Source organism: Chelonoidis abingdonii, chromosome 13 (genome assembly GCF_003597395.2).
Source record: "Chelonoidis abingdonii isolate Lonesome George chromosome 13, CheloAbing_2.0, whole genome shotgun sequence".
Taxonomy (NCBI): Eukaryota; Metazoa; Chordata; order Testudines; family Testudinidae; genus Chelonoidis; species Chelonoidis abingdonii.
Genome location: NC_133781.1, coordinates 11818861 through 11845469, shown reverse-complemented (window position 1 = coordinate 11845469; position 26609 = coordinate 11818861). Strand labels below are relative to the sequence as shown.

Here is a 26609-nt window from a genome sequence, read left to right as displayed (position 1 = left end):
CCACACACTTGTGTATTTAGTTTGTTAAATAGCAGCTGTTTTCATGCACTATAATACAGTTGGACTAGCTATGCTAAGCACTCATAAAAAGTTAATACAGGAACACATTTCTCCAGGAGAACAAATTTAGGTTTTCATCTTTAAATATCGCTAAATCTTCTGTTCTGAATAATTTACTATTTCAGTGGTTCCTGGTTCCTAGTTCCTTGTACACCCATCGATGCTGGTACTTCAGGTTTTTGCAACAGCTGCCATTACACTTACACTGAGTCTCTTTGGCTTGGAGTTCTGTTGGAGGATAAGGGTGGAGATTCCATTGTGGGATCAGAACATTACACTCCCCCCATACCAGCTCCACCTTTAATTACATGGCTTTGCACCAGGCCATAGAGCAGAGCACAGGTTTGGAGCAGGCAGGATTCTGTTGTAGGTCGGGGTGCACCCAGTGGTGAATGGTACAACTGAAGTCCTAGAATTGGCTCAAAAGGGCTGAGAAAAATTGACCTGTTGGACAAGTCATAATTAACTTACTTTAATATAGTTACTTAAAATATAATTGGAAGCTACTCTGCAAAAAAAAATTGCACTCTTGACCGTGGCTTTTTCATGCGAAAATTCTTGGCACTTAATTTGGCAGAAGACACTACTTAACCAGTCCTGATAATGCCTCAGATATTTGCAGAAATTAATTAAATATTAATTTAGTTTGATAAATATATTTCCTGGGACTTTTATTCCCCCCTCACTTTTACAATGCACTAACAGATACTTTCTGTATTTTGCCTCCTTGGTTCTTACAGCCATTTTTAACAGTTGATGCAATTATTAACACATAAAGCTTTTCCACTTTTTGACGTGTATGACTCGAGTGTCAATTTTGACCAGTTTAGCTCATAAGCCCACAGCTTTGGAGAATCAAACAGAAAAGACCTGCTGTCCTACCAGTCTGTCAATTTAAATTGATTGGATTACATCATCCGAGAATAAACTTTACCGTTTCTGAGCTGCTGCAAATACAAACATTTGCAATACATTTGCAAATATATAGGCTGGGGATTGCATAAACTGGTGGAACACTCCAATGGGTTAGATGTTCTATATTTATTTAAGATTGTGTTGAGATCCAGGATTAGTAAAGCTCAGCAACACATCAAGCCCAATTCATCAATGTAAGGCTTTTCACTGATTTGGTTGTCTGTGGCAGGCCTACTAACAGTTTAGCAAAACAAGAACATGCTGAAGAAATGTCATATGGGTTACAAATCTGTCTCTTCTGTAATTAATGTGTGAGGAGAATGATTCTCTTCTCACTAACTCCAGTGTAAACCAGGAGTAACTCTGCTGAGGTCAATGGAATCACATTGGTGTATGTGAGAGAAGTTTATGACCTAGGTTTACACTGAAACCTGCACTACAGATGTAGCAATCCACTATCTTAAACCAGCATTTTAAAGTTTCCTCAAGGTTTCAGTACAATTTTGGTTCCCATTTAAAGCTTAAACCTTTACTTAAATGGCTGATTGTTCTGGTCCCTTGGGTGGTCATTTCAGGCAGGTTTCACTGTATTTAAGTTAAAACAAAAACTCTATAAATCTGTAATTCTTCAGAAATAATCATTATAAGAGATCAGATGCTTATTTCCCTCTGGAAAACATTCCAGTGTTTGCTTAGAAAATACTTCATTTTAAAGGGACGGCCCTGAGATCTTTGTAAGCGATAAAAATGTTACTTTTTTCAGTGGGAGGGTTTTTTGTCTTGTTTAAACAGAGCACAATTCAAAGCAGACACCACCACGGCAGCCTTTTCAAGCAACTTTTATCCTGCCTGTATGCAAGCTTTTTTATTATTATTTGAAAACAAGTAAGTGCATTTTTCCCCTGCTGGGTTCCTTTTCTTTCCCGTGTTTTTCAGAAGATGGGGAAGTTGGCATTGGCTACATTTGGTAAATAAGAAATAAAAAAGGCAGCTTTATATTTTTGACATGTCCAATTACTTGTAAAAATGTAGCCCATGCATTCTAAGCAGCGGGGCTCTTTTTTCCCCCCTTTAATTCCTTCCTTAGCCACGTCATAGGGGGGATGGGGAGAACCTCGGGGCTAAAACACAGTTTAATGAGAATAAAACCCACATCAAAGGGTGGACTAATGGAATGATATAATTCTTGCTGTGTCACTTTCCCAAAGGGACTATGGATGACAGTACTTATATTTCAATTATCTATTCACTGTGTGCATAAGATGTTGATTAAATGATTCTAAGGTACTAGAGTCCTTTTGTAGCATTCACAGAAAAATGTTGATTCTGCACATTATCCTTAGATCAAAATGTATATTAGCAGGAAATTGTATATTAATATCTCCACATATATTTTGTTTCTCAGAGCAATTAAAAAACAACTTTTTTTATTAACTCCAGCTTTACATTCACATTCATTTTGGTTAAAACAAAGACTGCAGAAGTTACTAGCTGTTCAGCTTGTTCCTTCAGCTAACTCCTGCTATCTGAAAATAATTCTGCAAAAGCTCAATAGAGACATTCCTTTGTAGGCAGCTTTCTGTTTGTTAAATATAAATCCTGCGGAAACACTTGACCCCTCACGCCTTGCTGCTTTTCAGTTCAGCTATGGGGCCTTTACCACCGAATTATTTATCAGAATCTTTAATTACATGTGGGACAGTTGATAAATTTGAGTACATTGTATATGACATCACGTTAGGAAACATCCCAGATGCTCATGTATAAACCAAGAGTCACGGTGCATTTGGCTAAATAGCCGCTCCATCTGCTTGTGAGGAACACTACAGAGCAGCGATATGGACTCCTAATGGAGTTGTTTTATCCTCCCATGTCAGCGCCACACCAGGGGGTAGAACACAGTTAACTTGAAGAAGCCAAACTATTGTATACTAATTCTGATTTTGTGTTCGATATCAGCGGGCCTTTTGGAACACTCTGGTTTGAGCTGTTCAATTTTTAAAAACTAACTTGTGGCAAACAGTTTACTTTGCTTCAGAGACAGTTGTTGAAATGGATTTTCACAATCCCTCCATTATGGCTCATAAACAAACAAACAAATATTGTAAAGCCCAATATCACATCTTGTCCAGAGATGTTTCCTTCTGACCCCCTTTTACTGAGTGTGTCAAACATTTCAGATCCATGTTTGTAAATTTTGGCTTAATGCAATCAAAACCCTAACACTTTATTCCCTTTTAATAGTATTGAACCTTATCTGGTCTAACCACAACCACACTATTATTCAACATGTGCCAAGTGTTCCAAGAAATGTCACTACTCAACAAGTCCATTACAGCGCTGCCTGTGATTGTAAGCTGTTATACTTTGAATTCTGTTTACAGTATATCATGTTAAAAGTGCATTTCTTCTATAAAGGACAGAGTTTATGGAGTCTTTAAACAAGTATAGCTTACACGTTATCAACTTGGCAAGTCAGATAGCAGGGTTTGTTTCTTATACTTTAATTAGCTTTTGCTGGCATATTCTGTGCTGCTCCGTCTTTACAACTAGAGAGGCCGCATTCCTGAGGTTAAGATATGCAAAGAGCCTCTCTCACATTTTATTTGAAACTACTCGATAAGGACATAGTCACATGAAATATTTTATTATAAATCAAAGAATAAATAGACGCAATCCACGGTGATTCTCACTGAGGTAGCTGCAGGACGATTGGATGTTATATAGTCATGTGCTGTGGTGTTGGATGTTCATTGTTTTGTTGTATTTCTTCAAATTAGTCAAAGATAGCTCTAGATGCCAATTCTATGCTGTGGACACCTATCTGAAAGGTTAAAACATACAAAATAATCCAAATGGTTGGTCATAAATATAACAACCCCCCATCCCTCACTTCATTCCTTGAGTGACAGCCTGAGAAAACAGAAAGTAAAATTTGGGAACATTGCCTCAGTATGCTGCTCATAGTGCAGTACTCTGGTGTTTTCTGTGTGTGCTAGCAGTCATATTTTAGAGGATGTTTGTAATTTGTCCCCCAGTCTACGTTCAGTCATTTCTTACAGAGATGAGAAAATTTTGCTGTTGTTTCTCAGAAGTCTTGCACATTTAATTTTGGATTTGTAGAAGAGGAGCTGTTAGTTCAGATCTGTTGATATTAGCATTGAAAGAACTGTTGAAATGGTTCTTGCTTTGTGACGCTGGAATCGAGTCTGGCATCTCTCAAATCATTTGACTTTGTCCATCCCCACACTGATTGCAGCAAATGTTCTCAGCACTTTTGTGGGGAGCAGTTTTTGGGGTCCTTTTGCATTTTTTGTATGTGTAAGCTCATGTCACTCCTGCTTCTGCCTACCTTATGCTCAAAAGCAATAATGGTGTCTCCAAAATAATTGTCTGCTCACTCAGCTCTACTGCTCTTAAATCAAAGTATATTTCACACAGGTAAAAAGTAGAGAAAATCACAATCAAAACAGCATCACAGATTACAAACACAGCTAGGTTAATCAATGCAGAAAGCATAGCTGTAGGTTTAAATACAAAGACTATTGTATCATACACAGGAGAAAGTTTTCTGTCTCAATCAGCTGCTTCTAGTCTGTCTTTCATTGTCCCAGAACCCGTGAGTCTCAAAAGCTTACCAAAATAGATCGTTTTACTTTATAGGAAAAGCAGGTTCCTTTATCATCTCATTTCTCCACACCCCCATATCCAAGGAACAGGGGCTATTTCCACACTCATCTTATTATGAGTTGTGTCTAATGCATACTGTCATACCAAAAGTAACTTGATCAAGGCCACAGAATGATTTAGACAAATTGGAGAAATGGTCTGAGGTAAACCGGATGAAGTTCAATAAAGACAAATGCAAAGTGCTCCACTTAGGAAGGAACAATCAGTTTCACACATACAGAATGGGAAGAGACTGTCTAGGAAGGAGTATGGCAGAAAGAGATCTAGGGGTCATAGTGGACCACAAGCTAAATATGAGTCAACAGTGTGATACTGTTGCAAAAAAAGCAAACGTGATTCTGGGATGCATTAACAGGTGTGTTGTAAACAAGACACGAGAAGTCATTCTTCCGCTCTACTCTGCGCTGGTTAGGCCTCAACTGGAGTATTGTGTCCAGTTCTGGGCACTGCCTTTCAAGAAAGATGTGGAGAAATTGGAGAGGGTCCAGAGAAGAGCAACAAGAATGATTAAAGGTCTTGAGAACATGACCTATGAAGGAAGGCTGAAAGAATTGGGTTTATTTAGTTTGGAAAAGAGAAGACTGAGAGGGGACATGATAGCAGTTTTCAGGTATCTAAAAGGGTGTCATCAGGAGGAGGGAGAAAACTTGTTCACCTTAGCCTCTAATGATAGAACAAGAAGCAATGGGCTTAAACTGCAGCAAGGGAGATTTAGGTTGGACATTAGGAAAAAGTTCCTAACTGTCAGGGTAGTTAAACACTGGAATAAATTGCCTAGGGAGGTTGTGGAATCTCCATCTCTGGAGATATTTAAGAGTAGGTTAGATAAATGTCTATCAGGGATGGTCTAGACAGTATTTGGTCCTGCCATGAGGGCAGGGGACTGGACTCGATGACCTCTCGAGATCCCTTCCAGTCCTAGAGTCTATGAATCTATGAATAAGAGAATCAGTACCATAGTTAGCTTTAAAAATAAGTGGTTTATCCTGTGTTCAATCCTCTACACCATATCTTCTTCAATTTTTTGATGACTTTAAAACTTTTCTTTCTTTATTCTGCTGCTGTATTCTAAATTTCATTTACTCTCAAGGCAAATCTGCATTACAGCATATTATCGTGTTGGAACACAACTGTGAACAACTGTGTTACATAACACAATATTGGCATGCCATAGTGGTAGCTGACATAATATGCTGAACACGATTGTCCTGGTTTACTCTGCTTGGTAAATCATAGTCAGCATCATGTTATCTAACATGTTCAGACTTGATAATCTTGTAATATAAACAACTCCGATGATAGCAGGGCCAGAAAAATAGAACTCCCTTTATTCATCCTGACTACTTGCCTTTTGCTGGACAACTCCCTACCTACATCTTTCCCAGAAATACTATTTTAATCTAAGCTGCTCTTGATTATCTGTGGGGATGCTGGTTTGACTCTCTACCTCTAGTAATAACTTTTGCATAACTTTTATCTTAGTCTATATTTGCTTACATAATGCCTTCCATCCCAAGAGAATAAGCTCTAGGGGGAGCACGACAGCTATTTAATAACACTGCACAATACTTTAAGATAAGAAATGAAGAGTATCCACTAGACATTGAAGCAGGGATTTAGATAGGCAGAATGTAGCTTCCTTACATTATAATTTGACTGTTCATTTGCTCTTACAGCTAATAATGTCTAGAGTCTCACTTTCCCTTGGATGATTGCTCCTGCCATCTTCTCAAACAGTGAATAATTCCTTTCTGTCATTGTTATTGGTCTCTTGAAAGGATTTATAGTTTCTGATCTTATTCCTCTTAACTCTTCTAATGGCTGACCAACTTTTCTGCTGATATTTTTTTAGAAAAAAATTGATGAATATTTTGCACTGCAAAATTCTCCATCCTCATCAGCCTAATGCAACTTCTTCATCCATTGCTTTCTAAGGGCATCCACTGTGGAGGCCTCCGCAGAAATGTGTGTTAAAGAGATTATAGGATAAGAACCAAATCGAGAGGGAAAGATTGCTGTTTTGAGGGAAAATATTACCCATTTCAGTGTTTGTTATCTTGCACCTGGTTTTTAAGTAAATAGAAGATTGAGATTTTTAAGTAAAATGAGTGGATCATTTAGTGGCCAGTTTTGTTAGATTATGAACCAGGATTTAGTTTAAATATTATGGGGAGCATTTTTCAAATTTACTGTAGGTTTGACTTGTAAGCACTTTAAAAAAATATTTACATTTTCCTGACGTCAGGGGAACTGCGAATATTATTCACCCTATTACTCCTCTCTATCAAAGACATATAACTAGGAGCATGTTAACCATCTGCAGGGTTGCTAAGAAATGTTATGATTAGCATTATGGTGTGTATAGCAAATGTAATAGGAACATAAACATTTTATAAGTATAGATCTTTTTTATTTTTAATGTTGTCTTTTAAATAAAGTGACAAGGCCATTTGCAGTTTCTGTTTTATCACAAAGGACAGATAGCATAAGGCAGTTAATTTATCTGAATATAAGAACAGCCATACTGAGTCAGATCAATGGTCCATCTAGCCCAGTATCCTGTCCTCTGGCAGTGGCCAGTGCCATGTGCTCCAGAGGGAATGAACAGAAGAGGGTAATGTGGAGTGAGCAATCCCCTTTTGTACACACCCAGCTTCTGGCATTTGGAGGTGTAGGGTAACCCCAAGTATGGGGTTTTGTTCCTGACCATCTTGGCGAATAGGCATTGATGGACCTATCCTCCATGAACTCCTCTAACTCTTTTTTGAACCTAGTTATGCTTTTGGCCTTCAGAACATCTTATCGCAATGAGTTCCACAGGTGGACTGTGCATTGTGTGAAGAATTACTTCTTTTTGTTTATTTTAAATGTGCTGCCTATTATCTGCCTTAGTATAATACAAGTAATTGTAAGTTAGTATAAGTAAAGCAAGTCTCTTCAGAATTTCTCAGTAGTAACTTCATTCCAAAGCTGTGGTCACTATGATCCCAATCCTGCAGTCTGATCCAATACCCATGCAGAACCGCATTGGCTCAGGAATGAAACACAAAGTGTACTTGTTCATAAGGCTAGATCCTGACATCATTGATATGGAGTTACACTGGTACAAAGGAGGGCAGGATCAGAGCTGTAGTATAAAGCTCTAGATTGAAAGAGCCAGTCCACCCCAGACTCCTATTTTCACTCTCTCATAATTTTATTTTCTATTGAAATTCCTCTGCTTTGTCTCATCCTAGACCTAACATCTTTGTGGAAATCAGCAAAATCGATGAAGCCAATTTTGAGTAATGCAAGCATGAAAAAGAAATATATCCCTTTTAGAATGAAATGGCTCTTTTAACCTAGACTTGTTAGTTTATGATCGTTTTAAAGTCACTGGCTCAGGCAAGGGAGAGAGAACATCTGCAGCTCAGATTCTTTAGGATCTGGAGAAGCTAATTGCCTCCAATTTGGTTAAAATACAGTGTCAATTACACTTTTAAACAACAGTTATATACTGTCATGACAGGAAGGTTTGGATTCCATGCATGGGTTATTTCCTCGTTGGGAGAGAAATGAATTGACACAGACGCGAGATATTTTACCCTACTCTGTATTTATTTACAATAACTACACTTTTGAACACAAAGTCAGAGTGCAGTTTCCAGCTGAGAGCCACAACTCAAGAAAGCAACTCTATATCAGTTTCCACCCAGACTTGTATGTTTACTGTTGCAGGACTGGGTGTTCACCATACTGTCAACATATTAAATCCTTTGTAATATCCAGTGCCACTCAATTTCAAATCCCCCTTTTCCTGGTCAGATGGTCTAGGTGTCAATCAAAACCACTTCCAGGTTGGTGCTGGTGAGCCTGGGCTTACTCTGTACACAAAAGAAGTTAATGCTGACTCAAAAGGACCCCTTCCTAAATCCTTGCATTTCAAAGCAACTTCTTTTGAGTCAATTGGGACTGTAAACTCCTTGTCAGGAGACACAATATTATAATGGTGGTCTGAATTACTCATTTAAGTTTCTCTAAGCTCTGGACCATTAACTCAGTTCATAAGGGCATTAGTACCACAATGTTTTTTATACCCCTTTTGTGCGGATAGTTTCTCCTCCCACTTCCCCCCATTTCAGATTTAATTTATTTATTACAGATCATTTTTTAGATCATCATCATATCAATATTTTTACTCTTTGAAGTGCTTACAAACAGGTTTTAAATTATTACCAAACCCTTCAAATGTAGTGGGTTGTGTTAATCTGAAAGCTAAGATCACAAAAATCCCATCAGCAATACACCAAGCAGAAGTCCGTTTAACCTTGTTAAGGAGCACAGGTAAATCCCTATCTACACTACAGACTGCAGTAGTGTTGTAACTAGATAAGGGGATGATGATACTGTACCAGGTCTTGTTCAGACTGGGCCTAGAACATTCCCAACGTATCCTTTGTGATGAGATTCTACACCAAAATCCATGTGGATTGCAAACACTGAGTGTAACAGAGATCTAAGTGATGAGATATTGATGGTGTGATGATACTGCTTCTTTTACATTTGAAGTGGAAGTTAAATAATTCATAGGAGGGATTGACAAGTCTCTGCCATATTTTAACCCCTCCCAAAAGACCTTCTCTAAAGCTTCAGGTATGAATGACAGAAAAATGCATATTCTGATGCCCTGAGTTGATGGGGAAGTGAAAGGGGTGGGGGAGGGTGAAGGGGGTTGAGTTCTCAATTAGAACTGTAATTTAGTTTTGCATTTTAGTTTTAAAATAAATCATCTTCCAGCCCTCATCATGAGTCAAGAACCTTTTTGCATGATTGAGTGAGGGAGAATAAATGAATATCTATTAGGATTTTTTCCCCAACTCTACACCATTTTTCTTTTTTCTTAAAATAGTGTCATTTTAGCTCATTGATAGATACTGTTTAGTTTAATGAAATTCCGGTTCTTTGCAACATCAGACCCCAATCAGCAGCTTTTCACATCTTTCATAATATAAAATTGCACTCTGGCCATGAAAGGTGACATTAAAAGTGAGAGAGCAGCTTCTCCGTGTTTAGTAAAGCTTGTGATTGATATTGAATAAGATATACATAAGCAGCAGCATCAGTGCAGAAAAGTGTTCTCCCAGCAATAAATCCATTCTGCTGAAGCTAAAATCTATATTTTCCTTTTAATTAGGAAGAAATATCTCTCATTAGAGACTAAACAAATCTCTGATTAAAAATTGTAATTGAATGTAAAAACGTTTTGTCACTCTGTATGCATGTAAGTGTTTTATAGGGAAGATATGCTGTGTAACTGTACTAAAGGGAAGGCATAATGCTTAATTGTGTAATCACTTTGATTTAAAACATCAAATTTGTGCGTGGATAGCTTTACATCCGTCATAAGCTAACTGTCAGGTTCATATATTTCTGAACATACATGTCTGTAACAAAAGTTAGAGATTAAAAAAAATCCATCAGAGAGAGAGAGCTACTGGTCCAGGGAATGTTATTCCAGTTTCAGTTTCCCTTATTTAGTATTATTATGGCTGTATTACTTTTCCAGTTTGCCAATGTTAGTGGATATGGTTTTTATTACTAAAGCTATAAATACTACAGTTTGAAAGGATTTATGCAGAAAGTTAGAATGTACTTTCAGCATGGGTGGATTGCCATAATTCAATTGTCTGTGGTGGTTACTGATTGGTTTTGAATGCTCTCTTCATTACTTTGAGTTCAGAAGTTATACAGGCACTTTCTTGGCCTTCCATCAAAAATCCTTTCAAGGTGACATGGTGCTACTTAGAAGGAAAAGCCTGCAACTTACGGCAAGACCTGCCTTCTACAGCATTCTGACCAGTCTTCTGCAACCCGCTTCACCGACTTTATGCCACCGAGGGATTCAGCTATCCCAGGGGAATACCAGGGCAGCTTTCCATTTGGAAAGCTGGGCCACAGATCCATGTAAACACACTGCAGGGCATCAGGGAGGTGGGTAGATTTTCCTCCCCATTATCTAACTTGTCTGAGCAGGAAGAGTTCTCCTTATCGTACCTATGTTATTGAAATTGCTTTGCCCCTAAAATTCTCAGACTTCTGCTTCCCTCTCTTTGAGCTAAAAGCATTGGCTTGGGTGGGATTGGCCGGGGAAGCTTTGTAGAAGTTCCTTCCTTCCTTCCTTCATTTACTTGACTGATCTCCAAAACAGGCCTGTGCAAACGCCTGTTCTCACTTTCAGGTGACTTTCTAAACAAGAAACGAGCAGCATTGTCTCCTGAAAATATAAACAAACTTGTTTGTCTGAGCGATTGGCTGAACAAAACGAAGGACTCTGTGGACTTGCAGGCTCTACAATTTTACATTGTTTTATTTTTGAATGCAGTTTTTTGTACATAATTCTACATTTGTAAGTTCAACTTCCATGGTAAAGAGACTGCACTACAGTACTTGTACTAGGTGTATTGAAAAATACTATTTCTTTTATTTTTTTTACAGTGCAAATACTTGTAATAAATAAATATAAAGTGAGCACTGTACACTTTGTATTCCATGTTGTAATTGAAATCAATATATTTTAAAATGAAGAAAACATTCAAAAATATTTAAATAAATGGTGTTCTATTATTGTTTAACACTGCGATTAATCGCGATTAATTTTTTTAATCACTTGACAGCCCTAGTATTTTCTAATACAGACGGCATAAAAGAAGAAAACGGACTGGTGATATTTATTTCTGAAATCTGAATTAATTGAAGCTTTAGTAGGCTTCGTGCTTGGCACTTCTGTCTCACAAATTAATATAAGAATATAATGGTGAAATGACTGGTAGCATTAAGAATCACGCCTCCTGTTCTTTTTCTTTCTCTAATAACTTGTTCAGAGCTTCCACCATTTCCAGACAGCTTGTTGTTGGGAGATTTTAGACTGATCCTCTTTTTATTACAATAAATTTGTTTTGACAGTCTCGTATGCAGATAAAATTCTCATTTAGAGTATCAATATTGAGATTAATCTAGACATCAATCTCACCTTTATTGTCTCAATATCCTTTACCTGTCACCATAGAGCATTATGAACACAATGCTAATTTAGCATTGTTTCTGTGTATAGCAGTGAACAAATTATAGCTCTGAGGGAAATAAATGTGGCATTGTTGATGAGCCTGTATCTCAAATAAATAAAGCAGAAGATTCATCAGATGAAACTAAGCCATGTTTTTTGGTCTGGCAAAAAGCATGTAACATTATAATTTAATTATGAATAGGTATGGTTTGTGTCTTTCTAGTGGGGAAGCTATTTGGCATCATTAAAGGGATTGTGCAGAGGAAAATGGAGGCCTGGCTTTTTGGCTTCTTTTTGATATATGAAGGAGGCTTGATAGGTGGTTCTTCAAGTAAACATAGCCATGTGTTCCATGTAGGTGTGTGTGCACCCAGCACACAGAAGCCACAGAACTTTGCCTAGCAATATCTATAGGGGTGGCACTTGTGCCCTATGGCCCTAGCCCCTGCCCTGGATATATATAAAGGCAGTGCCTTCCCAAACCCCTCTGTTCCTTCTCACCACCATGGCTAGAGTCAGAGCTGCGGGCAGAACTGGAACAGAACTGGAGGCGGGGAGGAACTAGGTGGAGCTCCCTCCACCCCCCCGGGGGCTGGCCTGGGACCTGACATACCCACCCAAGGTTCTTACGTGCTCCCGTGGGGGGTCATGCTTCACAGTTTGGGGACCCCTGTTCTAAGAGGAGTGCTGACCAGCACTGTACTCCTTCCAGCACACAGGATGGAGTAGGTCCATCCAATAGCTTGCAAGTACTATGCCAAGATCAGCCACAGCCCATATCATTAACTCCAGTTCAAGCCTTGGGGCATCCATTGAATCCAGTACAGATGACATCGGCACCAGGGCAAACTGTCTGCATACTGATGGCATATCAGGCAGCTTCAGACTGCTTGCCTCTCAGTCCCTGACTCTGCACTAGTTCAGGAATTTTCCAGTGCCATGGCTTCTACGGCTTCATACTTCCATTGTGCCCTTGGGCACCTTCTGATCGTGTCACAGAACGTATGGTCGCTATCTTAGGCATCCAGGCTGTATTTCTGCAGGAGAATACGCATAAGCTCTTGGATATTGTCTAACCATCAGCTCCAGTGAGAATAGCCCTCTTGATAAATGAGGCCCTCTTGGAGCCTGCCAAGGCCCTCTTACTCCTGTTTTGTTGCCTCTCATGGCAAAGCATGCAGAGAAGCAGTATATTGTTGCCATTCAGGGTTTTGAGAACTTCTACTCCAACCCAGCCCCTAAGTCTCTTGTGGTAACTGCATCACGAACCAGCAGCCATTCCTCTCTAAATACGACTTTGTTAATTGGGTGGCCATGTCTAAGTTTGAAGACAAGTTGCCAGAAGCCTCCAGGGAAGAGTTTAAAGCGTTCATTGCAGAACACTGTATGGTAGCCAAGTCTTCATTACAATCAGCCCTGGATGTAACGCATGCCTTGGGCAGAATTATGGCATTAGCTGTGACCATGAGGAGGGCCACGTGGCTTCAGAATTCACGCATTGTGCCTGACTTGCTGCAGACCACTGAGGACTTACCTTTGGATGGTCGGGTTTTGTTTTGGGAAAAGACTGGCAAGACTTCTGCACTCTTTTAAGGATTTCCATGTTACTTTGTATTCCTTGGCAGTTTATATTCTGGCTGTACAGAGACACCACTATAGCAGTCAGCAGCAATACTGCTTGCAGCTTTCTTCAGGTAGTCCTCATGTCCTGTAAGGCAGCAGGGCTACCTGCAGGAAGGGGGCATAGAGCCCAAAGGCGAAGGCCTTCTGATTTTGGATTTAGCCAGCTGGCTTGTCCTCCCCCAGTATCCAGCAAGCATCCAGTTTGATTTGTGTCCAGGACAACAGTGATGTCTCCATTTTTGTTCTCCAGGGATGGGCTGATTTGTTTTTACTGAGTTTGGGACTCTATTACTACAGAAAGCTGGGTCCCAAGCACTGTCAGATCAGTTTATGCCAGACCACTCCTCTCCATCCCTCCTCCCCACACACCTAACTCATCCCTCTTCAGGGACCTCTCTCACAAGATACTTCTTCTTGAGCAGGTTCAGTCTCTACTGGCCTTGGGGGCTGTATAAGAGATCCCTCTTCAGCATCGGGGACAGGGATTCTCCTCCCAAAGTATTTTTTGGTTCCAAGACCCAGGAGAGAGATGAGTCCTGTCCTTGATCTCTGCCACATCAACAAATACATCAGATACATGAGATTCTGGATAGTCACCCTAGCAACTGTCCTTCCCATGCTCAATCACGATGACTGGTTTGCTCCCTAGACCTTCAGGATGCTTATTTCTATACAGTAATTCTCCCAACCCACAGGAGGTTTCTTCAGTTTGTCATGGTGGATTGGCATTATCAGTACACCATGCTCCCTTTTGATCTGTCTCCTGCTCCCTGGGTTTTTAGCAAATGAATAGTTATAGTGACATTATACCTTAGGAAGACAGGAATCCATATCCTCCCATATCTTGACAAGTGGTTACTGAAGGACAAGTCCAGAGAAGAAGTCCTCTTTTGTGTTCAGTTCACGCTATGCTTACTTGACTGTCCAGGTCTTATTCTAAACAATAGAAAGTCAACAACTTGGAGTTGGTCCCAACTCCAAGAATCAAATTCATTGAGGCCCTGATAGACTCTACAAGTTCCAGAATGTTTCTGCCGACTGACCAATTTCCACGCAATTTGCTTCCCATGTCTGGAACTGCAGTTTCAACCCCCAACCACAACCCAAGTCCTCTTCAGTGGCTGAAGTTGATTTATCATCCGAATCATCATACTTTGGACAGACTGGTCCAACATCCTTCACCAATCTTGAACTCCATACAGTGGTGGACAGTTCAGGGCAATATGACCTGCGCATTCCCTTTGTTCAGTCCCCACCGTCCAGGACTGTTGTCACCAGTGCCTCCTTAATAGGTTGGGGAGTGCATCTGGGGTCACTGAAAATTCAAGTCCTGTGGTCAGAACTGGAAGCTTCTCTGCATATCAATGTCCTGGAGCTTCATGCCATCTATAATGCCTGTCAAGCCATTCGAGATCATATCAGGGACTCACTGGTGCACATCCTTACCAACAATACCCACGTGATGTATTATGGGAACAGGCCAGGGGAGTGGGGTGGGGAAGAATACTCCAAGATGCTGTTATCGGGAGGTGATCAGGCTCTGGCAGTTTTGCATCAGGGAAAACATTTTCCCCATGGATGATCACTTACCTGGGATCCAGAATCACCTGGCAGATCACCTCAGCAGAAATTTCTCCCCGAATCACATGTGGTCTCAGAAGCCCAGCATTCTGTGCTGTCTTTGCAGTTTGGGGCACTCTGACTATTGATCTGATCATCACAAGTGACAAGAAATGCTGTCTGTTTTGCTGTTGAGGGGTCTCAGTCTGGGCTCTCTGACTAATGCTTTCCACCTGAGGTGGGAATTGGCACCTTGGGTGGTCTTCCTCCAATTCCAATCATCCTGCAGATCATTCTCAAGCTGAAATTGGATCATGCCAAGCTCATTCTCATTGCTCCAGTGTAGCCAAGACAGTGTTGGTTCTTCAACCGCCTCACTTTATTGGTTCAGTCTCCCATATTCCTTCCTTTTCACCCTGACTTCCTGGCTTAGCATCACAGTCAGATTTGGCATCCAGGACTCAGCTCCCTGCATCTCCTGGCATGGGTGCTGCTTGGTTAGATGAGAAGGAACAATGTTCATAGGTGATGTGGCAAATCTTGCTTAACAGTAGAAAGCCTTCCACAAGAACAGCATATTTGGCCAAATGGAAGCGATTCTTGCTGTGGTCGTTAGCCCAGGGAGTTCAGTCAAAGATGGCTTGTATGAAGGACACTTGGAGTACCTGTTACACTTTCAGTCTTCTGGTCTTGCACTTAGTTTATTGAGTGTGCACCTTGTGGCAATTTCGGTGTTTCATCTACCCATCCATGGGAAGTCAGTATTTTCAGACTCCATGGTAGTGAGGTTCTTGAAAGAAATGACTCATTTCCACCTGCCTGTGAAAGTACCGGTTTCTTTGTGGGACGTTAATGTTGTCTTGGCTGCTCTTATGGGACCTTGGGTTCAAGTCTCTGTTCGCTTCTTCATTCTCCCTTCTGTGTCAGACAACTGCTTTCCTTGTAGCAATAACATCTACAAGGAGAATGTGAGAGTTGCACGCTTTGATGGCAGAGCCTCCTTACAATTTTCCAAAAACAAAGTAACCTTGGAGCCGCACCCTAAGTTTTTGTTCTAAGTGGTTTCTCAGTTTCATTTGAACCAAGTTATATATCTACCAATGTTCTTTAAGCTGCATTCAACCCCAGATGATCAGCATTTTCACACGTTGGATGTTAGGCAATGTTTGGCTTTTCACCTGGATAGAACCTTTCCATTCTTCATCTCATGTATTTATTTCATATGCGAACCAAATAAAGGGATGAGCAGCCTCTACACAGACAATTTCCAAGTGGATAACTTCCTGTATCGTGACAGCAGACAAAGTAGTTCAGACTGCACCTCTTGAAAGGGTGCGGGCTTATTCCACGAGGGTCCTGATGATGTTGATGAGATTTCTTAGTGACGTTCCTATATTGGACATTTGCACGACTGCCACTTGGTCCTCTGTACATATATTTACAAACCACTGTGCCATTTTTACTGCATCCAGATGCAAACTTTGGGGAGGCAATCCTGTAGTTCTTGTCTAAATAGACTCCGAACCGAACCTCTTGCAGGCACTGCTTGTGAGTCATCTACATGGAATAACCACTGCATCTACTCCAAAAAGAAAAAATGGCGTTTTACCTGTATTGTAACTGTTGGCCTTCGAGATCTGATGCAGACGTGTATTCCACAACACACCTTCCTTCCCCTCTGCATTGAAGTCTGTGTTAATGACATCCGGTGTGAAGGAACTGAGGGGTCTGGGGCGCTGCCATTCTTACATAGCCAGGGGAGGGGCTAGGAGCAAAGGGTGTGAACGTCGCCCCATGGGTACTGCTAGGCAAAGTTCTTCAGCTTCAGTGTGTGGGGTGCATGCACACCTGCTTGGAATACCTGTATGCATCACATCTCAAAGGATGACAGTTACAATACAGGTAAGTAACCATTTCCCCCACCACCACCTCCCTTAAAAGATAAAAGGAGGATAGGGAGGGGGCTGGCGACTGTGTTAGGTTTGTTTACATTGGGAAATATCAGGAATATAAAGCTTGTTGTTCCCTGTTTTTGCTGGAGGACTTATCGGGGTTCCTAATGAGTGTGAGAGCTTTCTCTGTCTGTATTTGACATGGCAGGGTATTGAATCTTTAACAAAGTGATCGTTTACTCCCAGCTGTTTGTGTAGGAATTTGAGTTAATAGGTGGTAGCAAAAGCAAAACAGTATGGATAAGATAATCACGTGCCCCATGGCATCACTGATTACATCCTTCCAGTTCTCCATGGTGTCTGGGGGGAAAAACAGGGCAAACAACAGCTACCTTTTTTATTAAGATGTAGTGGGGCCTGTTGAATAGGGCACTGGAGTGAAAGTTGGGAGACCTGGGGTGAGGTGCCATTAAGCAGCTGAGTGACCTTGCGCAAGTCACTTAACCTCTCTGTGCTTCTCTCTCCCCTGCCACCCTTTGTGTCTTTGTCTTACCCGTTAGTGCAAGGTCACAAATTAAGCTCTTCATATAGAGGTTGTTGGGGATGGTTTTGGCAGGCAGGGAGGAAAGAGGTCTTAGTTTATTACTTGTGTGGTCTCTTTTGAATCCCATTTTCAAATATAGGCACTTAGGTTTCACCTACAAAATATGCAAGCAGACACAAATGGGCACTTTACACTCAAGCTTAGTCTTATATGCAAATACATGTTTTACATGCACAATTACCCATTAGTGCTAGGTCACAAATTAAGCTCATTGTATCAGGTTTGTATGCCTATGTATCTATAGATATGTATGTATATGAGGGGGCATTCCAGGGGGAGAAGGAGTTTGATGTTGGAACCTTAATTATTTCTCAGTGTTTAGGTTCTTTGAAAAACAACAATCTAATTTCCTGATTTTTCAAACACTAATTTTCTTAAGCTTTGAATTTTTGTCATTTTCAAATGTTGATTTTTAAATTGTAGTAAAGTTTTAACATATGCTAATGTTGTACATCTAATATATGTCTTATATTCACGAAGTGTTAGCCTAAGATTTCATATGGATATTAGATGAGACCTGAGAATATAGAAGAACCTTATAAACATTAATTAATCTTCCCAACACTACTGTGAGGTAGGTAAATATATTAATTGTATGGCTGAGCAATCTGAAACAAAAGGAAATTAAAGTGACTTGTCCAAGGTCAGCTGAGAGTCAGTAGCAGAGTAAAGAATTGAACCCAGGAATCATGACTCCTAAGTGTGTGTGTGTGTGCGCGCGCGCATGCACAAAGACATGTCAGGCACACATGAATTAGGAGACAGCAGGCTGCTATGTTTTCTGAAGTCACAATCCACCACCATCACACACGATATGTGGGGTTCCAGGTGAATGCCTAGCAATTTTGTAAGGCGTGGAAGCCTGAATTTTACTCCTGTGGGATTTCCTCCTGTCTGCTCCCTACCTTCCCCAAGCTATCGTTGAGTGATTCTCCCCAGCCTGATTGACGGTGTCTGGAATCCCACCGTGCCAGTGGCAGCTTTGTATTGTATGAATAGAAAACTGAGCCTTTATTCCTCTTCCTTTTGGGTCCTGTGGATGATGTGGGATTGGAAAGGGTCTGCCTCAGCTGGACTCTACTGGCGATCAATCAATACATTTCAACTACCTGGGAGCAATAGTAACAGTCATTACTAATATATTGCCTTCCATAGGAGGATGTTAGAGCACTTCACAAATGTTAATAAATTTAGCCTCATGACACCCCTCTGAAGTAGGCACTGTAGTCCCTAGTTTACTACTGTAGGTTACTGTAGTCCCTATGAACTGAAGCACAGAGCTTCTAAGTGATTTGACCAAGCTAGGAACAGAGCCTACATATTCCTGGCTTTCAGTCATGTATCTTGACCATCCTTCCATCCCGGAATTGTCATTGCTGTAGTCTCTGGTAGTGCCATGTTGCCCAAAGATATTTTTCTGGTCCATCAGTATGCTCCTAAGATACACTCCTATACAGTATGACAGCAGACCCATGTGCATTACTACTAGCATCTATCATGGTGAAAGATTTTTATATATGAATGCAGTGCTTTACCATGTGGATGATCACAGTATAAATACACAGACAGGAGTATAGCAGTTTCCCCTAGCCTATGTGGGCACCAGATTTGTCTGTGGGTGGCATGGGCAGACCTCAGAAGTATTAGGAAGGCAACAAGCACCACATATACATTGCACGTTGACGACAGATTGTGTCTTCCTGCAGTGCTGTCTGGGAAAAGGTAGCAGTATAGTGAATAGGGATGTGTAGCACCTGTAGCCAAGGGAGCCTTAGAGTCAAGCAGCAAATGGTGAATGAAATCTCCCTACTTGGAGCTGCTTGTGAGTAGCCAAGTGGATTTAAAGATTTCTGTTATATTTAGTTTCAGACAACGCTGATTGATCCTGAATTGAGAAATAGAGAAGAGAAGGTTCTAATCTTGTATAGTCCGCTGTTCTTTAGTTTGGTAAGCCACTCAGATACCACCATGATGAGCATGAAATAAATACCTGGAGGATGGATGGATTATTTAGTATACATGCTGTCAAGGGTTATCTATCGAGAATGTTCTGTTTGTGATACGTTGTTAGATATGGTGATGGGGAGGGGATTAAATACAGTTTTTTCTTTTGCCTAAGCTGGCAAGTTAGAAGTGTTATCTATACACTGTCCCACAAACAATAGTTTTACATACAATAGCTGCTCAGAATATTATTGACATTTGGAAAATACCATTCAAATAAATACTATTTAAATTTAAATTTTAAATCCTTTTTAAAACTGATCATTTTCTTTTCAGGGAAATACTTTCGTATTTAATCAAGAGCCCAAATGAGTAATTTTTTGTCTGCATTTTTGAATCATTATTTTAATGTAAAAGTATCTTTCCTGCATACTGGATCCTTAAGAGGATTTGTTCTTGGGTTTTATTTTCTACACAGGGATTAGTTAACTAGTAACTGACTAAGGATATTAATTCCTTTAGCTGTAACAATGAGTACATTTCAGTATGAATGTAATATAATCTACAGGCACACACGCTGGTATGTATATTATCTGCCATTATTGGAAAGGTTTAAAATAAACAAAAAAGTTGTTTTGTGCAGGCCAAAAAATGGTGCCCTAGACTTTATGTCAAAGGCATTTCCTTTAAGCACCAGTACAAACTACTTCGTGACTTCTAGGAAGTGCTTGTACTAGTGGTCTGTCTGAGATCTCAGGACTTCCTGATGGAAATTTCCCTGAGAGCTGTAATAGTCATCTCCTATCTCTCAGCTTCTTGGTGGGAACTTCTCAGAGCAGATATATATTTCCCTTGGGAAGCAACATCCTCAATGCTCTGACCAACTGGCAGTTATGAACATTTTTGAAAATTGTAATAACAAACACTAAATATTTACCTTTTCCTGAAGGAACTGCAGTTTGCACGTATTGCTCTTTTGAATAATAATTATTAGTACTTTGGGCTTGGTTTTGGTGTTAGTTTTGTGGAAAGATCAGAAATAGCTGAGTCTGGTGTTAAGCTGCGTTGGGAATTATTTATCGCTGAATCACTTATTTTTTTTATTTTGTAACCAACCACTAAAGTGCCAATGAATCACTGAGCAAAAAGATCATCAACAAGCAGGGCAAATGTTTATAAATTCAGGTCCAAACCTTTCTATTATTTTTCCCAAGAAATCTCCAAGTCCTTTTCCCGTCACTGTCTTTTCCATGCCACCCACAACACGGTCCCACAAAAAATATCCCCTACTGTAGGGATCTGCCCTCTAGAGCCAGATATCACCCCAAGCATTGGTCAGGAGGGATGGGTGAAGCAGAAGAGTTCCAAGAGAGCACGAAATGGCCATCCCCAGCTATTGTGGCTCTGTGCAGAACTGCAAGCCTCCACCATGTCCAGGTGCTAGGGAATGAGCTCACAACCAAACTTATCCCTTCCTTTAGCCAGTCTCCTTATTTGTTGGTGCCAGTGGGTAATACCAGCAAGCATATTAGTCAATCCTGTGTCCCAGTTTAAAAGGTTAAATTATTTCGTAACCCAGATGTTTGATTATACACTAACTTTGTACTTCTGTAGCATGTCTCATTTGAACATCTCAAAGCACTTTGCCAACTTTCATTAATTAGCCTCACAGCACCCCTGTGAGGTCATTTAGCATGATGACTATTTTATAGGTTAAATTATTTCTCGAAGGCCACACGACATAGAACCCAAGACTCCTGAATTCCAGTCTCGTGCTCTAACCACTAGGCTTCTCTCTTATCCAGACACAACTGCGATCTGTTGTGACTCTATTTTGATCTGCAAGGTCTTACCCTCTCACGCCCAATGACAGAAACCAAAAAATAGCCATTCATGATAGCAGCTCTCAGCTCTAGTATCATGAGGCTGATAGGCTGGATATTACACTCAGCGTTGGTATTACAGGGCTGTTTCTGATCAATGTCAACTATGCAGGAGGAACAGACTTATCGACTTCCCTTTGGTGCCAGACTTGTTCGCAGGCAGCTCTACCATTTGCTTTGCACACGAGGAATGGTGAAGTGCTTGGATCTGCTGCTATTCTTGTGCCACTGGATCAGTGTAGCATTAGTCTGGAATGAAGAGACAGACTGGAGTCACCGCTCTTTATTAACGAGAGTAATGTTCACCACGCTGGGCCAAATTCTGCCCTCATTAATGCCCCGTTGAAGTGAGTCAGGGTTACATGGCATGCAAGGGCTGAAGCTGGTCCGTTGTCTTCACAGCAGTAGATACACATTTTCTTTATCACTCGTGTCATTTGGGAATTTACAATCCAGCTCTACCTTACCAGAAACTAAATGAGTTATCTTTGTTTTGCCAAGTCAGGCTTTTGCTGTGCAGAGGCAATGATGAGAAATTGTAGCACGTGTAGACATAGCATTGAGGCAAATTACTGTGCATATTGTATTCTGCGGCAGTCCTGTTAAAAAACACAGCTAACAGTAAAACTAAAGAACACACGGCACCGTATGGTCCTTTTGTAGTGTTACTCATTAGCAAAATTCTCAAATCTACATCTCATTGTCGATGGATAACAACACAGTACCTTGCCTATATTTGAAATGTACCAAGAACACTGGGGCTGCTAACTGCTATCTTTGAAGGAAATTATGACACTCCCTCTGCACTATGTAATCTAAAATCTGTTGCTGGATTTGAAAAGCTGGCGGAATTATCTTCCTGCATGTCATCAAACTCTTGGTTTAGTCAATTTAATTTAAATTGAAGATAGACTTTTATTTAGTTGCAACATTTTGACTTGAAGTTTGCCCATCATAACAGTTCTGACTATTCTAGCATTTATAAAATGCTGGGATGCAAATGGCCTGACCAGGGCTTTAAAAATCAGAACTAAACCTTTAGCTTCTTTATTAACAATGGCTTATTAAAATTCATCTTCACTGCTATCTGGACTTCCACAGCTGGGCATGGAGTGCTGGCTGCAAAGCCGATGGCAGGGTTAAAGACTTCGTGGGGGAGAAGCATGCTGCTAAAAACACATAGAATAGTGAATACAAAACATGATAATGGAATGTGAAGGCTGTATAGTTTTAAGAGTCTAGAATTGTTAAGTTAAGGTTCTTGTAGTGTTATTAACTCAGCTATATTGTCAATGTGTATTTTCTATTCCTGTTTCCAGTAAACATTTAGCTAAATATATTAATTTTATTGTAAAATGTGTACTGGAAAATGTACAGGTTATTAAAGGTGGCGAACTTAATATAGTACTACCTTCCTCCCTTTCATGCCTCTCCCACTTTTCTGCCAGTTTTCCCTTTCCACTAACTGAAGCAGAGGGAAGCCTTTTCCACTTGCATCACATTTTCCTCTCATGTGCACCATTGTAAGCTAGGTGTGTCTCCACTGAAGTCAGTGGAGCGATAATGGTGTAACATTGATCCAGGTGAGTGGAATTTCAGGCCCCTTATATTGGCACCAGTGTTGAGACCCCAGACAGTGTGGATTTGCTGGCTGACTGAAATAATTGGTCTAAGTATGGTCTGAACTGCCTTTGTCCATCTCATTGGGTGTTTATTCTGAAGCCTAATAATGGCTATTTAAATTGTCAGCATTAACTTCTAGCTACTCTGGGGTTGTGAGTGGAGCTTGAGTAGAGTTACTACCATTTCCTTCTCTGAGTTTGACCCTTGGAAAACAGGAGTTTCTAATGGAAACCAATTGGTTGCTGTTGCTCTCAGAAAATAAATCTTAATTTGATTTTGTCGCTGTAAATTTCTTTTGTCAAATTTCCCCTGGTGAGCACTATACACCAGCCAAGCTTGAACTTGGAAACTTCAGCCATGTTTTAATAAATCCAAAAAACTGCATATTTCTACAGTACTTAGAAAACTCCAAAATAATTGAGTTGATTCTTCTCAAACCTTCCAAAAAAATGCACCTTGCAAAAGTTGTAGTCAACTGAAATTCTGACAGAGCCACAACAATTCAGTTTCTCTGCCACACTGAACGTTGATTACTTCAGTAGCTTTTAACACACAAACTCGAGGCATTTTTCCTGATGTGCTTGCTCCACATACTCGTAACTTACTAAGATCACTACCAAATTGTTAAGGTACTAATTCTCATTGAGGACCCTTTACATGGAAAGTACTATAAACTGACACAGGTCAGGCATTTTTGAGATATCAACACTGGTCACGAGAGTCAGAGCTAGTGAACTTCTCTCATAAGTTAAAACTCCAAAGCCACTCAGTGGAATTGGCTCAGCTTTTTCTAGAAAGGCTCACCTTAGGTCAGAGGTCGAGTGTGGAAATTTCAGCCATAAAAGTAAAAAGCTACAAGCATCTTGGAAACAATGCTGGAAATGGAAAATGTTTTGCAACTTTAACCTTAGCTTTTGCTCTAAAGAGATATGGGGATGGGGAGGGTGACCGCAGGCTCTTTTGTTAACAAACGTGTGTCCTCTGCTTTTGTTTTGTTCCCTACAGCCCTCTGCTTGCAGTGTCCTTTGCCGCCTCCTGTGCAGTTCCAGGAATCGCCCTGCTGACCCTGGGAGTAAATCCTATCACTGGGGCACTGGGAGCCTTCAACATTTTCCTGTACACGTGTTGTTACACCCCGATGAAAAGAATGAGCATCATCAACACGTGGGTGGGAGCTGTTGTTGGTGCTATTCCCCCCATCATGGGCTGGACTGCAGCTACCGGCAGCCTTGATGCTGGTGAGTATGAAATATAAGTCTCAAATTGGAGAGACAGGCAGTTGCCATTACTGCATTTGGGACAGCTAAAAATAACCACCCTGGAGACAAAAACTATTGGTTTCCCTTAAGCACAGGTATTAGCGGGGGATGATGCAATACATATTGTAGCACAATGCCACAAAAACTGGTTTGTATTCCACGTAGTTAATAAAGACTTGTTTGTGTTGGCAAACATGCATGGCACTGTACCGTATTAGGACTGAAGAAATAAACAGAGATCCTGTCATTCTGCCTTTAGAGGGCTTTAGAGACAAAGGACCGGTTGCAGGATGAGTTCCATAGAATATATGCTGAGACTGTCTGGGAACAAAAATCAGGATGAAGAGCACTGACCCAGCATGTGGGCTGTGAATAGAACAAAATGTTTTAGAAATTCAGAATAGAAACAGATCAAGTTAGGTTGACTTCAGTTGTGGGGTGAGGGGGGCCTAAGGATTTCTGCAGAAAAAGTCCTGTGAGGTATACCACTATCTCACCACATTCTAGAAACTATCATAGAATGTTAATTTATTGGTAGATTGCTTAACTGCCTCCTTTTAAACTCTCAAAGTTCTTTCTTTCTCCTCCTGAAGATGTGGAGATTCCTTTAAGTAACTGTGAATTATTTTTACATCACATATAAACATTGATCTGTTCACAAGCTAAACTCTGAGACAATTGGAGCTTGTTTTTCTTGCCAATTAGGAACGTACAGCCTAAAAGTATCACTGATTTGTTATATTCAAGTGAAACTCGTGTAGTTCAGGTAACAGGCCCATTGAGAAATGTAACAATTGTTTTGGATTTATTTTATGTAAATCAGTTTAGCAGGATGATGTAGATTATGGAATTGTTTAGCATGCACCCATCTCACTAGTTGGCTTGTTTAAGATTTTTCTTGAACTGCTTGCAACAACCAGAATTCTAAACAGGAATACTCAAAATCCATGCAAAGTCCTTATCAAACCATTCATTTTTTGTGGTACACGTTAGTACTTGCTTTGGAAATCAGACTGAATTGCCTCTGTATGTAATCTATTCTGATGTAGCTCTTACTCAGAACTGTGTTGAAAGTTTCTTAACTGCATGTTTCTTGGCATGTTGGTTTTAATTTGTTCACTCTGTCATGGCTCCTAAGAAAAGATGATGAAATCTTGTGTTGTGGAATGCCTATGAGATCTTTTAGGAAGCTCTGTGTTACTGAAGAGAAGAGAATTATTTTTAAAATGTTCAATAAATATTTGTGTATATTTAAAAGGTAGGTAAATAGATGTAGTTCTGACCACTGTCAGACACAAGATACTGGCCTAGATGGACATTGGGTCTGATACAGTCTGACAATTCCTCTGTGTGAAAAAGTGGGGATTTTCCCTTGTTATGTTGTGTGTGAGTCTTACTGTTTTGCATGAATGCTGTGTGTGCCTCAGTTTCCCTGTGTATTGCACCAGTGTGTAGGTGGTGGGAATAAGGGGGTATGACTTTTGCGCAGGCTGCTCCAGCTGCCTATCCCGCTGCCCCTTCGTAACCTGAGACCCAGGAGGAGGATGCGACCAGATGACTCTTGGCCCAGAAGCAAGACAAAGGCCGAAGGAGGAACAACTGGCAGGGCAGGGGCCTGGCAGCTGGAGCAGCCTCCACAAAAGTCACACCCCCTTATTCCCACCACCTGCACATTGGTGCAATACACAGGGAAACTGAGGCACACCCAGCATTCATGCAAAACAGACTCACATAGGCTCGCACACAACATAACAAGGGAAAATCCCCACTTCGTCACACTGTGTTTCTATGCATGTATCAGTATGCTATTGCACAGTGTTTAAAGTAACTTCACATTCTCAATTCCAGGTAGGTAGAACTCCCTGCATTTGCCTCACAGTTAGTTTGAGTGAGGCTGAGCTGCTTGCTCGGCAGAAATGGTATGGGTAAATATGAATCTCTGTGGTGGAACTCGAGTATAGCAAACCATGAATAATAGTGACTTAGAATTTACTGCTTCACTGCATTGCAATATGAAAAGTTCTTTCCTCTTTATAATGAAAATAGACTAATAGTGGAAAACGACTTCACTGTGAGCTCAGTTCTCCAGTGCCAAACACCCTGAACTCAGCACTTGCAGGATTAGACCTCTGTAAGAGGTTTGTATGTGTGTTCACACACATATATGAGCACATGCACCCATTCTCTTAAACCCACATAGCCACGGTCATGGAACCTGTTAATGAAGTGTAATTAGCTAGCCTAACCTGTTTTAGGTAAAGGTGTGAGAATACCTTTGCACCTTGTTAAAAACAGGATTGAATATCCAGCTGAATAACAATGAAGAATGTGCAGCAGGGCAGTCAGAACACTAATGAAAAGAGAGCTACTCACCTTTTCACTAGAATTTCTTGGGTTTACATTTTATTGTGGATTTTCTCCCCTTGCAATCTGCTCAAGCACCAGTGTTCAGAGCAATCACATTATTGTGTATGTTTCTAGTTGTCATGGTACAATTCCCCACTCTGAACCTTA

At 40.5% G+C, this 26609-nt stretch overlaps 1 protein-coding gene and 1 long non-coding RNA gene across 2 annotated transcripts in view; one reads left to right on the top strand and one right to left on the bottom strand.

The window, feature by feature from the left end:
• The window catches only part of LOC142047658 (uncharacterized), a 370347-nt gene that overhangs the window by 158211 nt on the left and 185527 nt on the right, over nucleotides 1–26609 (bottom strand). The gene's annotated exons all lie outside the window — the stretch shown is intronic.
• Nucleotides 1–26609, top strand: part of COX10 (cytochrome c oxidase assembly factor heme A:farnesyltransferase COX10) — a 160513-nt gene that overhangs the window by 116688 nt on the left and 17216 nt on the right. The window contains exon 6 of the mRNA XM_032792725.2: nucleotides 23842–24074. Within this exon, the coding sequence (XP_032648616.1) occupies nucleotides 23842–24074 (233 nt within the window). The remainder of the gene's footprint in view (nucleotides 1–23841; nucleotides 24075–26609) is intronic.